We start from the raw sequence: 15,281 nt of genomic DNA on the forward strand, positions 1-15,281 counted from the left end.
AGACTTATTGTAGGAGCTGAGCTGCAAATTCACTGATTACACTCAAATACACAATCTGGACTACATTTAGGACACATGCATCAACACACACACAATTATCACAACAGGAAGAAGAAAAGAGACTAAAATGAGACAAACAGACACTAAAGGGTTAATAACAAACAGTCCCTCAAGGTCAATGACTGCCGTCCCTGTCCTCTGTCTGCCGTCCTCTGTCTGAGGCGTGTCAGTAGCATGTTTTGAAACAGTATGTGTGTTAGAGCTGCAGTGTTTCTCTCCATCAGAGTGTGTGAATGTCGACCTCAGCGCCATCTGAATAATTCATCACTCCTCTCAGAGGGAGGTGGGGGAGGAGGTGGGGAGGAGGTGGGGAGGGGAGGGGCACAGAGCGGAGCTGCTGCTGATAAAAAATTTAAGGACGTGCATTTAAGCACTTTGGAATATTTGCTAACGGTGAAGAAAACAGCGGTGGAAGGTTGGAGACGGACGGCTGACATTTCAGAGGATTGTCCTGAGCTCAGGTCACCGCCACGCTTTCTTCTTCTACTGTCTGACCTCTGACCTCTGACCCCTGACATCACACCGTGGGTCACCTCTGCTCCACACAGGAGATAAATAAACCACAAAACAACATTTAACAGGTGATGTCATCAGACACGTGATGTCATCAGACAGGTGAGATTATCAACAGGTGAGTTTACTTTAAAACAGATTGCAAAACGACACGATGCAGAAAGACTCGAGTTCAGATATGTGATCTGGGAAAACGCGGACAAGTTAAATAACAAAAGAAGATGATTTTTGAAGAAATCACAGTGTGAATGCTGGATGTTGAAATTCTGACACTGAACTGTGAAGCTGCTTTAAAAGCTGAACGTTTCCGTGTCTGAATGAGGTTTCTGGGCTGTAAATGTTGAATAAGTTCAGATTCAGGAAATGCAGCAGAATAATAAAAACTGAAAGAGAAAACATGTTTTTTACTGAACCTCACAGATGTTCAGATGAAGAAATACCTGCTGCACTCCTGTCCTCCTCCTGTCCACTTGTCCCCTCACTGTGTATCTCAGCTGTGTGTCCCTCTGTGGGACAAGTGTGGTCGTCCTGTGAGTCTGCAGCACCTCCTGCTGGTTGAAACAGGAAACACATCAACCATCTGTGACCTGCAGAGAACCAGTCTGGGATCACTGGGATCACTGGGATTTATCAATGTGGCTCGATTCTGCAGCAGCACATGAAGTTTGAGGTTTATTTTAAGATAAACAAAAAAAAAAACTGGGGATAATAATAAAGACATTTGTTCTCCTGGATAAAATAAACCTTTATTTTTTGAACATGTTTTTATTTCTAAATAATAATACTGGGGATAATAAGAAAGATATCTGTTCTTCTAAATAAAAGAAATATTTTCTTTTTTAATGTGCTTTTAATGATAATGATAACGGTGATGATAGTAAAGACAAGTTTTTGATTTAAAATAATAATACAAATAATGCAGATAAAGAAGACGTTTGATCCTGCTGGATTTAAAAATACAATAAAATAACATTTAATACAATCTGAGGATAATAATTTGTCCCTACATAACAAATCATTTTTTAATTTTTATATTTTTATTTAAAAACAATAATACTGCTGACCCCCAACAAAATAAATGCTTTTATTGTGAAACAGGATATTGCGGGCTTTTATTTTGAAAGGTTGGGAAGGCGCAGTGTACCGGAAGCAGAGAAGAAGAACTGGATCGTGTTGTTGTGTTTATCGGTCGGTTGGAGACTTACCTGGCGGACAGGTGCGACCTGAACCAGGTAAAACACACAACTCATGGACCAAGGTTCCGATCCGTTCGATTTCCGGTCTGGAGCCGCTGTGTTTCCGGTCCATTTACGGTGCTAACAGGCTAATGTGCTAACCGTGCTAACTGAGCCGTTACCGAGCCGTTACCGGGCCGTCGTGCTTCCGCCGGGTCCGGTCCGGTTCTTCCTGTCTGCCGGTGAACCGGCGGCTGAGCGGTGGGAGGCGGACGGAGCCCCGCGTTTCACCCCGGTGACCCAGATCCAGAAACCGGAGCCCAGCGGCCCGGAAACACCAGACCGAGCCGGGTTACACTGAGCTGTTTTACACCGCACCGTGCCGGGTTACACTGTACCGAGCCGGGTAATACCGCACCGAGCCGAGCTAAGTAAAACTGCACCGAGCCGAGCCGGGTAATACCGCACCGAGCCGAGCTAAGTAAAACTGCACCGAGCCGAGCCGGGTAATACCGCACCGAGCCGGGTTACGCTGCACATACCTGCTGACAGGTGTGTCTCTGTGTCTCTGTGTCTCTGTTCCAGGACATCTTCTGTGGACATTATCTCTGCTGATCAAAGGTCAAAGGTCATTCAGCAGCATGGCTCTGATCTCTCTGGAAGACCTGGACGGATTGGAGGACGAGCAGCTGGATGATGACATCACAGACAACCCTGAACCAATGGGTGAAGAGGACAGAGACCGACTGCTGGCTCACTGGCAGGCTGTCGCCAGCACGCATCACGTGTCTGTTCCTCCAGGTAAGGGGGCGGAGTCAGGTCCTCCAGGTGAGGGGGCGGGGTCGGTTGCTCCTGGTGTGGGGGTGGAGTCAGGTCCTCCAGGTAAGGGGGTGGAGTCAGGTCCTCCAGGTGAGGTTTTTTGGTGTTTTAACTGTAAACAAACTGATCTTCCTGTTTGTGTTTCAGAGATGACCGGACCTATACAGGAAATGACCCGCAACAACCAGCAGAGGGAGCCCCTCACCTTCGCCCCCGTGTCCCGCCAAGAGAAGGTAAGTCCGCCCCCCCCAAAGGGGAAGGTGCAGTGTGTCTCTGACTCCTCCTGTGTCTCCTGCGGTCTGTCTCTGACCCGTGTCTCCTGCGGTCTGTCTCTGACCCGTGTGTCTCCTGCGGTCTGTCTCTGACCCGTGTGTCTCCTGCGGTCTGTCTCTGACCCGTGTGTCTCCTGCGGTCTGTCTCTGACTCCTCCTGTGTCTCCTGCGGTCTGTCTCTGACTCCTCCCGTGTCTCCTGCGGTCTGTCTCTGACCCGTGTGTCTCCTGCGGTCTGTCTCTGACCCGTGTGTCTCCTGCGGTCTGTCTCTGACCCGTGTGTCTCCTGCAGATGGGGGAGGTGCAGTATGAGGAGCGCGTGTACCCTGCAGGTCACTGGGCGTGTGTGACCAGAGGAGAGAAGCTGTACGAGCAGAGCATCTCGAACAGCTTCATGAAACTGATGCGCTTCATCTGCAAAGAAAACTCTGCAGGTAATCAATACACACATAATCAATACACTCACCAATACACTCATAATCAATACACTCACCAATACACTCATAATCAATACACTCATAATCAATAAACCTACTTTTTTTAATTTGAATATTTTTAAGTTTTTTGATTTGAAAAAATTGATTTTTTCTGTCCTTAAATTGTTGGAGTGACCAATAAAGTAAAATGTTTTCCTTATTGATCAATAAGCTCATCGATCAGCTGGAAACAGAAATGGATGTGATCGGATGCATTGATACTGTGATCAGTGTTGTGCTAAGTATTGATCGGTGTTATTGATCAGTGTGTATTGATCTGGTCAGTATTGATCAGCGTGTATTGATCGGCGTGTTCTGGTGGGCTGCAGGCCGGTTCCTGGGCATGACGGTGCCGGTGGTCAGCAGCATCACCATGACGGAGGACGGCGTGACATTTGAGAAAGACGTGCAGACGGCGTTCTTCCTGCCTGCAGAGTTCCAGGCCGACCCGCCGCGCCCCTCTGACCCCGACGTCGTCGTCGTCTACAGGGAGCCAATCAGAGTGGTGGCCAGGTGAGCGCTTGGTAAGCAGCTCCTCCTTCTCTTTGTGCGTGTGTTGATGCCTTGCTCTCTGATTGGTTGTCAGGACGTTCTTCGGGACGACGACGGAGGAGACGGTGACCAATCAGATCGGCCTGCTGTGGGAGATTCTGGGCGTGGCCGACAACCTCTGCAGGGACGAATACATGGTCGCCACATATGAGAACCCCGGCGTCCCCCGCCGCCGCAACGAGATCTGGTTCATCAGACGCCACCTGTAGGCGCCGCGCCCTCCCCCTCTGATTGGCTGGCTTGTTTGTCTGCTCACTTCCTGTACTTTTATGTCAAATTGACCAATCAGAGCAGTTTGTTAGCAGGTCCTGACACTAAGCCCCGCCCCCTGCCTTTCCTGTCCAATCAGAACGCCTCTCTGACCAACTGACAGCTCTTTGGTTAACACGAAAATACATCATCACTGTTTGATCAGCTGCCGACCTGAGCGGATGAGTAGATACTGATCAATACATCTGATCAGTATCTATTGATTAGTAGATCAGAATCTATTGATCAGTAGATCAGAATCTATTGATCAGTAGATCAATACATCTGATCAGTAGATCAGACTGTTAACATCAAAGCAGCAGTTCAACTTTGAAAGAGAACCATCTCAACAGCTGTAGAGTCCTGGAGTCCTGGTCCTGGACTCCTAGGGTCCTGGACTCCTGGGGTCCTGGAGTCCTGGTCCTGGGGTCGTGGGGTCTTTGAGTCCTGGACCCCTGGGGTCCTGGTCTGGGCGGGTCAGTTTGCTGAGAGGCTCTCAGATTCTGTGTTTTGGGTCTGTGGAGGAAACAGAGCTGAGAGTAAATGAACGCTGATTAACCGTCGCAGATGAACAAAAGCTGAAGTGAATATTTCTGTAAAGTTTGTCTCCGCACATTTTTGAGGCGACGCTCTGAGCTCAGCAGGATTCATTAACCACTGAAACCCCCCAAAAAACTGTCTGATTTCTGTCTGAACCAACACGGCAACAATCGGCCGAAGAAACAATGACCTAAAATTAACAAACAAGGAGAAGAAAATATGAGAAAAAAATATTTTAAAAAGAGAGAAAGTACTTACAAGTAATATTATGTAGAATGATTTTAAATATATAATTATGTAGTTTTTGGACATTTTTTCCTCCTAGATTTTGGGACATCTTTCAGAATTAATCTCACCCTAACTTAATAATATCCTGCGGAAAAATCAAGTTGCTCTTTTTTTAAACCACAGTTTCAAAAGAAAAAGCAGCTAGATTGGGGTTCAAAGGGTTAAACACTTCTGAAAAGTATTATAATAACAACAATGTTTCAAAGGGTTAACTCTATATGGAATATTTTGTAACATTGTGATGAAGGCTTTACAGGACAGGTGTCCTCTGGGTGTCCTCCAGGTGTCTGTCAGCTTGTTGAACTTTTGATTTTCGGAATTTTTGATGTGTGTGATTTTTGGTGCCTGTTTTTGGTTTAATTGACCTCTTGTTTATTTTTACTGTTTTTATTCCTTCAATTCTGTGCGTTTCAAATAAAATTGGATGAAAAGTCCAGAGTGTCTTTTTAAAACATAATGTCATGACCTTTAACCTGATGAGGTCATCAGTGATTTAACGTAAATGGACGAAGCGACACGACGGGAAACAATGAAATACACCTTTTGATTTAACACACTGAGCCGAGTGACGGCAGTTTGGATTCAGGTGAGAAAATGTTAAATGTTATATAACGTTAACATTAAATATTTCTGGTGAATATTAAACAGTGAATTTACAATATTATATGGTTTTTACTAAGTTTCTTGTAAACATGATTTATACTCACTATTTTTGGTAAATACATGGTGTATATGAAATATTTTTTGGTAATTATACGATGAATTTTAAATATTCACTTCGACTAAAGCACAGAGGGATCCCTCTTCAGGATGGACAGACGTGTTATAGATAGAAAGAGAGGGGTGGGGGCTCACAGCAATAATGGTAAAAATAACATCATAGTGGTAAACGAATAAATGAATAATGCAATATATGATAGCATGTGATGTTACATGCAAATATCGTCGGTGGATAACAGTCACACAGTGTATATTTATAGTGGAGGCACGACTCATAATAATAACAGCAGAAGGCTGCGTCGAGCAGGATCACAGAATCTGTGCAACCAAAGCCCACAGCACAGGTGCAGCCCCAGACAGGACCACAGCACAGGTGCAGCCCCAGACAGGACCACAGCACAGGTGCAGCCCCAGACAGGACCACAGCACAGGTGCAACCCCAGACAGGACCACAGCACAGGTGCAACCCCAGACAGGACCACAGCACAGGTGCAACCCCAGACAGGACCACAGCACAGGTGCAACCCCAGACAGGACCACAGCACAGGTGCAGCCCCAGACAGGACCACAGCACAGGTGCAGCCTCAGACAGGACCACAGCACAGGTGCAGCCCCAGACAGGACCACAGCACAGGTGCAACCCCAGACAGGACCACAGCACAGGTGCAACCCCAGACAGGACCACAGCACAGGTGCAGCCCCAGACAGGACCACAGCACAGGTGCAGCCCCAGACAGGACCACAGCAAGTGCAAGAGAGTCAGTGCACAGAAGCTAAAACAGGAGAAATATGATCCCTTTTCTTGGTTCCCGTTAGAACACGTGCAGCAGCATAAAGCACTGTTACAGTAATCCAGCCTGGAAGTAACAAACGCGTGCACTGATTTAAGAGGCAGTCTGAAGACTCAGGGGAACCTTTATCCATATCCCTGGCAGAGGTCGCTGAATATTAATTATTTTGGTAATTATTGAATAAATATGAATTATTTTGGTAATAATTGTATGGTGATTATTACATTTTTTGGTAATTATTATATGATGAATATTAAATATGACTAAGAGAAGCCGTCAAACCGGCGTGGAACCAAAACAACTTTATTTACAAAAACAAAATGAGTCGTACAGTTGTTTTCACCTCAACAAAGTAAGAAAAACACTCTAAAATTAATAAAAACAAAAACAAAGACAGGAAGTCAGAAGGGTGGGGCTCCGCTGGGATGTCATCCAGGTCAGATCAGATCAGCCACTGTGGAAAAAAAACAAACAAATGTGTCACCACGGCAACAGCAAATCACAGCAGCCTAAAATTAGTTAGCATGACGCTAGGTGACACGCTGGCTAACATGTTAGCATGTTAGCGTGGTGGGCGGAGTTACCATTCATGGGCATCTCGTCAATCTGGGTGGAGTAGTACTGCTCGATGTCCCGCAAGATCCTGATGTCATCATTCTTCACAAAGTTGATGGCCACGCCCTTACGCCCATAACGACCAGACCGACCAATCCTGGAGGAGGTCAGAGGCGATTTCAGCAACAAATACCTTCAGTTTATTTTAACCACAAACCCTAACCGCCTCAAGTAAAACGTAATTTTCACTATTTCATATTTTTTAAGCTGTTTTTATAACATGTCCACTACAATGCGTCAATTTTCCAAGACTAGTTCATGTGGAGGGATACGTAGCTGTGGGTATAGAGCTCTCTATTGTTGGGACTAGTTTGTGTGGAGGGATACGTAGCTGTGGATGTAGCGCCCTCTGTCGTTGGCACTACTTTAGGCGGAGGGACAGTAGCTGTGGATGTAGAACTCTCTATTGTTGGGACTAGTTTGTGAGGAAGGGCACGTACCTGTGGATGTAGAGCTCTCTGTTGTTGGGCAGGTCGTAGTTGATGATCAGGGAGACTTGGGGGACATCTAACCCTCGAGCCCAAACGTCCGTGGAGATCAACACGCGGCTGTAAACGCAGTGACATCATCAGTCAGTGTGAGTCATGTGACCTCGTTCCTACAGACACTGAGTGAGTCGCTTTGTTCTGAGGTTCCTCAGGGTTCTGTGTTCGGACCACTTCACTTTGTATCTGCTTCACTTCTGCATCGCTAGAAATCTGTCTATGCAGATGATACTATCCATCGATCAAACCAGCAGAAACCGGTCAGTTAACTCTTTGAATTCTTTGATTTCTCATACAAACACAGGAAGACGGCAACGAGAAATGAAACAACAAATGGCCAAAAAAGAAGCAAGAATTTAGTAAAAAGTTACAGGAAATTTTCCTGAAAATAGGCAACAAAAAGAAAAAAAAACTCAAGAAAATTACCTTAAAAATGTTTTTAAAAAAAATGTTTAATTTTTGTTTCTGTAACAACTTCAAAAACATAACTGCAAGATTTTTATTTTCTGGACATTTTTTCCCTTGTTTTCTTTATTAATATTATCTCGTAGTCCTCCAGCTCATTTCCTTCTCACCTCCAACTCATTTTTGGAATTTGGTTAAGTCCTTGTGAAAAAGGCATCTGAATGCAGCACCAGAAAACTGATGTCACTCGAGGTGTGAAGAATTTTTTTTTGCAGAACATTTTGATGAAATTGTGAGTAATAATTGAGTACATGTTGTGATTGTAATGGAAATCACGCAGCATTGTAATGTCACGCTTACTGTGCACATTTTGTTTATCTGTTCACCTGTAGCGACTTCTAAACTGCTGTCTTCCGGCTCTGCTCCGTCACGGCAGACGGACGCCGGATCACTTCGCATAAATTCAGCCGAATGTAACACAGAGTAGACAGGAAATCAGACAGCAATACAACATTAAAGCATCCGGTTAATTTTCAAAATAAAACACTCTGTGTTTAGGTCTGATCGTATGTCTCTTAACTATATCAATAAAAAGTCAAAATGAGCGAACCAGGCCTGCATTAACAGGTCAGAGGTTTACGGAGGTCACTCCTGTGAAATGGCGTGGAGCAACTTATTGGGAGTTATGGGAGAGAATCGACTTCACTATAATAAATCCATGGTGTGAATGCAGTTATTACTTTTTCTTCTGTACCAATATAATAAGCGTGATTTTGGAATTACCGCAGGAACTCCTCGGTCTCGCCACTCCAGCTGATCCGGCAGCGCTGCGCCGTGCCAGACTCAAAATACAATCGGTGGGGATTGGCAGATGACGGAGCACGGAGCAAAACCAAAGCGGAGCCGCAACGCAACGCACATGCAAGCAGTGGAAATCCGGGGTAACTCCCGTCACCGCTCCCCCTCTGAACACAGAGTTTCTTCTTTTACCTCACGATGTGTTTGAGGAGCATCCACAACCCAAAAATCCAACAATCACTTCTATTTATTACAGTTTTACAGAGAAAGTAAATCCTGGTGCTACCTGGCTCCTGATCTGAACTCCTTCATGATGGACTCCCTCTCCTTCTGAGGCATGTCTCCGTGCATTGAGGACACTGTGAAGTTGGCCTCCCTCATCTTCTCCGTCAGCCAGTCCACCTGAGGAGACACACACAGACTCCAGTTCCCAGCAGGCTCTGCTGATGCTGATGCTGATGCTGATGAAGATGAAGATGGGACTGACCTTCCTCTTGGTGTTGCAGAAGATGACGGCCTGAGTGATGGTCAGCGTGTCATACAGATCACACAGAGTGTCAAACTTCCACTCCTCTCTCTCCACAGCCACAAAGAACTGCTTGATGCCCTCCAGGGTCAACTCGTCACTGTGGGGGAGGGGAGGGGAGGGGTACACGCCATTAACACGCAGTCAACACGCCATGACACACAACACACACAGAGCAGAGAGATCAACAATCTGTCACAGACATCAGTCCACACTGCAGGTTTCTATCTGCAGCTCCGGCTAAATGTGCCCTGAAATACTTTCTCATTTGAACACTTTCTGGATCTTTTACAAAGTAATGAATTATGTGTATTGAATATTCCTGGATGAGTTATTGAATATTCCTGGATGAGTTATTGAATATTCCTGGATGAGTTACTGAATATTCCTGAATGAGTTATTGAATATTCCTGAATGAGTTATTGAATATTCCTGAATGAGTTATTGAATATTCCTGAATGAGTTATTGAATATTCCTGGATGAGTTATTGAATATTCCTGAATGAGTTATTGAATATTTCCTGGGTGTGTTTCTGCACCGACCGTTTGACCAGGATGCGGATGGGGTCGGTCATGAACTTGTTGGTCATCTCCAGGATCTCGTGTGGCAGCGTGGCGCTGATCAGGACCACCTGAGTGGCCGGAGGCAGGTAACGGTACACATCGTAGATCTGCTCCTTAAAACCTGAATACAGAGTCCAGGTGAGAACAGCTGCTGCACCAAACAAACAAAACACACTTACATACACAGGCACACACTGACACACACACACACACACACACACACAGACTCAGACGAACAAACACACTGACACACACACACACACACACACACACACACACACAGACAGACTCAGACACACAAACACACTGACACACACACACACACACACACACACACACACACACACACACACAGACTCAGACACACAAACACACTGACACACACACACACACACTGACACACACACACAGGTGTCTGACCTTTGTTGAGCATCTCGTCGGCTTCGTCCAGCACCAGCATCTTGATGGCTCTGGTCCTCAGACTCCTGCGGCGAATCATGTCTGCGCACAAACAACAACACACTCAGCTCAGCTTCCTATTGGCTGCCTCAGTCACATGCATGGTTCGTTCGCTGTGAGCCGGCCAGTTTTCAGAGCGTCGTTCAGCCGCTCTCTGGCGGGATTCACACCTCACGCTTCCACCTGATTCTGATGTTTTCCTCAAATGATGACGAGGATTCATTAAAAAACACCACGAAACCATTAAATGTCTCCATACTGCTGGTCTGAAGTTATCCAAGTGTCCTGAAGCCCCGACCTGCCAAGTTGTTTTGAATAATGTTACTTGCGTTGTGTTTTTAACCTGGCTGTGGCCCGTAGCTCTGAGTGCGGGAGCCTCATTCAGGAGTCGCAACCAATGAGAGCTCGCCATATCTGCACGCCGTGTTTCCCTGCTACCTACGAGGCCCTGCTGGTGAGGAACCTTTTCAGGTGAGCAAACGTGGCTAGTACTGAAACACTCGTGAGACGTTTCAGTTTTGGACTGTGCATAAACAGCGTAAACAAAGTTTCAGCAGATGTCAGAGTTGAGTCGCTCTGACAGCAGACGTAAGCAGGCGGTCAGAAAATCACACACAGGAAACCAATCAGAGCCGAGCATCAGGACGCGTAGAGGAAACCTAAACCTGAGCGACTCTGTGGTCTGAACTGAACACACACTTCAGCTAGAGATTCACTGCACAACTTTCACAACCCTCAAAGGCTCTGACCAGACCGAGTGCACATTAACCGACCGGCTGCAGCACGTTTTTTTAAAAAGGGGCGGATCAAACACAGAACGCCAGATCGCAGACGACACGACTCGTCACATCACTTGAAGCCACCTGAACGCACCTCTGACCCGACCTGCCCTGACACGCAGCCCGCTGACGGCACTCTGCGTCGGTGGACACGTGTGTCTCTGCAGCTTCAGCTGGGTTTTATTTGGACGGAGAGACGGATGGAGACTCAGAGCTCCTGTGGACGCAGGTTTATTTACAACAGAAACATCTTTTTCAAAACACGTGTTGGCGTGGACTTGACCTGATGGGCCCTTATGTCATTCGGACCTCACTGCCCCCTCCTCCAGGACCTTCACCTCTTGGAGGTAATCACAGCTCTGTTTTTTGGACGTCTGTCCTCAGGCGGACTCACCGAACACTCGTCCAGGCGTCCCTGCCACCACATGCTGACCGTAGTCCAGCTTCCTGATGTCCTCGCCCACGTTGGTCCCTCCGATGCAGGCGTGACACTGGACGTTCATGTAGTCTCCGAGAGCCAGCAGCACCTGGACAGAGAGACAGAGACAGAGTCAGAGACAGAGACAGCAAATCAGAAACCACATCAGACCTGCTCACAGCTGATTGGCTGGCTGACACCAAAGGGGCGGGGCTACCTTCTGGATCTGTCCGGCCAGCTCTCTGGTTGGAGCGAGGATCAGAGCCTGGGTCTCCCTCACCTGCACACAGGAAACGCATCATAGCATGATGTCATCACATCTGTGGATTCATCTCTACATCTGACATAAAGAATAATATTAATAATGATAATAATAATAATAATAATAATAATAATAATAATAATAATAATAATAATCAATTAAGGGCAAAACACATCTGCTAGTAAGAATTCTCATTTCTTTTCGGTGTGTCACTATGATCATGTGACATCCTGCTTCCTGCGGCTGACACAGAGCTGAAGGCTTTTTTTGTTAATTCTTTATTGACAAACATACAGACATACAAACAGTACAATGACATCACACACATGAAAGTGAACACAGCAGGACTGCACGTAAACAGAGAAGATTAACGAACATAAATGATGAAAACACGGTATGAAATCCAGACGCTCGTCCTCAGCTCAGTATCACACATGACGTTTGGTTTTCAGGCTCTTATTGTGGAAACATTCTGCTGATCTGTTTCCTGTCCGTCCTGAAGAGGAACCTCTCCTCAGCTGCTCTTCCTGAGGTTTCCAACGTGTTTTTAGCGAGTTTTCTCCTTCTCCGCATAGAGAGTCCGAGGACAGAGGGATGGTGTCTGCCGTAAAGCTGTCTGAGGCAGACCGTGCTTTGTAATGTTTGACATTATAAATAAAGTTAGCGCGAGAAAAGCTGTGACTTCCTGTGGAGGAAAATTCAGGTGTGAACACTCACCTGGATGTCGAGACACTGCAGCACCGACACACAGAAGGTGGCTGTCTTTCCTGTTCCAGACTGGGACCTGAACACGACACAGACCAGCTGTTAGACATCAACAGATCACCGTGGATCACTACAGATCACCGTGGATCACTACAGATCACCGTGGATCACTACAGATCACCGTGGATCACTACAGATCACCGTGGATCACTACAGATCACCGTGGATCACTACAGATCACTGGATCACAATAGATCACTGTGGATCAGGTCTTACTGGGCGATGACGTCTCTGCCTTTGATGATCTGTTTGATGGCTCTCTGCTGGATCGCTGACGGCTTCTCAAAACCTGAAACACAAGAACAAATTCAAGAACCACAACTCTCACACGCGCGCGCACACACACGTACTGTAACGTTAAATAACACTTGGAGAGTCTCAGCCGTCACGTTTCCTCTGTACTGATACTCAACCAAACTCTGTTCAGATTTCTGTCAATTTTAGATTTTTTCCACCTTTGTCCCAAAAGGGAAGTGACAGGCCTACATGTCACAAGTCTTTCATTATGTAAAAGTCACCTCAATAATTCGGCTCTCTGCAGTGAACACTGACTCACTGCCATCATCACACTTAACCCTTTAAAGTCCTCACCAAAAATAAAAGCTACAGAAAATGTTTCCTCTGGATGTTTCACGTCCTCTGGACTATAACAACTAAAATGACACGGATGTTTGTTTATTTATTTTTCATCAGACTGCAGGTTTTTAAATATTGTCCTCTGCCAAACAGCTGAGCCCGTCACGGTACAACAAACAGAAAAGACCTAAATTACAAATCAGTTACTGTCAAAATGCTGTAATCTGTTAATGGACCAACATTTATCAATGCGTGACCGTGGAGTTCATCATACTAATATTATTTACTCACAAACACATATTACTCTCCACTTAAACACATTGATAGATAAAAGTTTATAAAAAACACTGGTAAATAAATATTTATGTCACCTTAAACACACCACTACATAAATATTTATCTCTGGTAGTCAATATTAATCTCCCATAAATTAATACACATCTCCCCTTAAACACACCGGATTGTAAATATTTATCTCCAGTTATAAACAGGTAAATAAATATTTATCTCCACTTAAACAAACCAGTAAATAAAAATTCATAGAAACACTGGTAAATAAATATTTATCTCCTGAAAGTTAATATTTATTTCCTGCAAAAAAAAAATATTTTTCTCCAGTTAAACACATAATAAAATATAATAAAATATAATAAAATATAAAATATAAATAAATATTTATCTCCGGTAAATAAATATTACTTTCCTATAGATATATATATATATATATATATATATATACATCAATACACTTTAACACACTAGTAAATAAATATGTATCTGCAGTCAAATACACCCGTAAACAAAAGTTTATCTCCAGTAAACAAAAGTTTATCTCCAGTAAATAAATGTTTATCTCCAGTAAATAAAAGTTTATCTCCAGTAAATAAATGTTTATCTCCTGTAAATAAATATCTGTCTACAGTTAAACACACCGGGAGCCTTCGTTACGGAGCTAATGCTAACGATGCTAACCGGAGAGAGACGCGGGATGAAAACACCCTTAGTCGGTCTAAAGTCGGTGAAAAGTGTCTAAAACACGTGATAAGACCGATAAACTGCGAGTGAAGTTTAACTCTTCATATTTCATCTCTCTGTTACAGAGAAACGCCGGTTAGCTTTAGCGGCCCGGGCTAACGCTCCGCCCGGAGGCCGCACCGATCCCCGGCCTACCGTAGGCGTAGATGCCGCGGAGCAGGTCCTCCCGCAGGCCCATGGTGTCGAAGGTCGGGGTGACGTCCACCTCCTCGCTGGTCTCGAACTCCACCTTAGTCATGTCCTCCTCCCGCAGCAGCCTCTTCCTGCCCTGCGCCCCGGCGGCAGCCATCTCCGTCAGACCGCTCTGATCCGCTCAAACTCACCGAGAACTCGGAACAAAAACCTCCGCCGCTCCGCTGGAAGCTAGTGGCTAACTGCTAACTGCACGTGTCGCTCCGCTGACGTAACCGCGAGCGACGCGCCGCGGTTCCTCTTCTTCTTCAGTGGTGTTTAATGACGGTTGGCGTTATTACCGCCACCTGCTGGGTACACAGCCTCCTGAGGCCTCCATGTACTACTACTACTACTACTGTACCACCAATGCGACTAGTAGTACCAAAACTACTGCTAATTTTACCACTACAACTACAACAACCACTACTACTACTACTAGTAGCAGTACTACTTCTACTACTGTTATAACTATTTACTACTACTACTACTACTACTGTTACTAGTAATAATAGTATTATTACTACTACAGCTTTTATCATTACTAATATTATAACTACTACTACTATAATTATTATAACTACTACTTCTACTACTACTATTACTGTTATAACTACTACTAGTTCTACTACTATTATTATTACTACTACTACTATGTGTTTGTTCATAGACAATCACATTGACCTGATGGGACCTGATGGGACCTGATGGGACCTGATGGGACCTGATGGGACCTGATGAGACCTGATGGGACCTGATTGGACCTGATGGGACCTGATGGGACCTGATGAGACCTGATGGGACCTGATGGGACCTGATGGGACCTGATGAGACCTGATGAGACCTGATGGGACCTGATTGGACCTGATGGGACCTGATGGGACCTGATGAGACCTGATGATACCTGATGGGACCTGATTGGACCTGATGGGACCTGATGGGACCTGATGGGACCTGACCCGCAGATTG

At 45.3% G+C, this 15,281-nt stretch overlaps 3 protein-coding genes across 4 annotated transcripts in view; 1 reads left to right on the plus strand and 2 right to left on the minus strand.

Moving 5' to 3' along the window:
• Window positions 1-2,420, minus strand: part of tmem178a (transmembrane protein 178a) — a 24,733-nt gene extending 22,313 nt beyond the window's left edge. The window contains exons 1-2 of one of the 2 annotated variants that reach the window (XM_088075091.1): window positions 2,291-2,420; window positions 1,014-1,121 (exon numbers count right to left, since the gene is read on the minus strand). The gene's annotated coding sequence lies outside the window, so the exon portion shown is untranslated. Of the gene's footprint in view, window positions 1-1,013; window positions 1,125-2,290 lie in introns of both variants that reach the window. The other variant, XM_088075090.1, reaches the window with a different exon arrangement.
• On the plus strand, window positions 2,390-5,377 carry soul4 (heme-binding protein soul4). Its single transcript, XM_088075092.1, has 5 exons — window positions 2,390-2,549; window positions 2,715-2,800; window positions 3,131-3,272; window positions 3,644-3,827; window positions 3,901-5,377. The coding sequence occupies exons 1-5, from the start codon at window positions 2,390-2,392 to the stop codon at window positions 4,073-4,075; spliced, it is 747 nt and encodes a 248-aa protein (XP_087931218.1). The 3' UTR covers window positions 4,076-5,377.
• A 1,364-nt stretch (window positions 5,378-6,741) lies between these two features.
• On the minus strand, window positions 6,742-14,563 carry eif4a3 (eukaryotic translation initiation factor 4A3). Its single transcript, XM_088075094.1, has 12 exons — window positions 14,277-14,563; window positions 12,747-12,819; window positions 12,483-12,549; window positions 11,721-11,783; window positions 11,480-11,612; window positions 10,268-10,348; window positions 9,827-9,968; window positions 9,245-9,383; window positions 9,044-9,159; window positions 7,510-7,617; window positions 7,039-7,166; window positions 6,742-6,908 (listed from the first exon to the last, which is right to left on the minus strand). Exons 1-12 carry the CDS (start codon window positions 14,428-14,430, stop codon window positions 6,892-6,894), a joined length of 1,221 nt encoding a protein of 406 aa, XP_087931220.1. The 5' UTR covers window positions 14,431-14,563; the 3' UTR covers window positions 6,742-6,891.
• Between the last annotated feature and the right edge of the window lie 718 nt (window positions 14,564-15,281).

This window comes from Plectropomus leopardus, chromosome 3, assembly GCF_026936395.1.
Source record: "Plectropomus leopardus strain MGB_pleo_1.0 chromosome 3, ASM2693639v1, whole genome shotgun sequence".
In the NCBI taxonomy this organism is placed as follows: Eukaryota; Metazoa; Chordata; class Actinopteri; order Perciformes; family Serranidae; genus Plectropomus; species Plectropomus leopardus.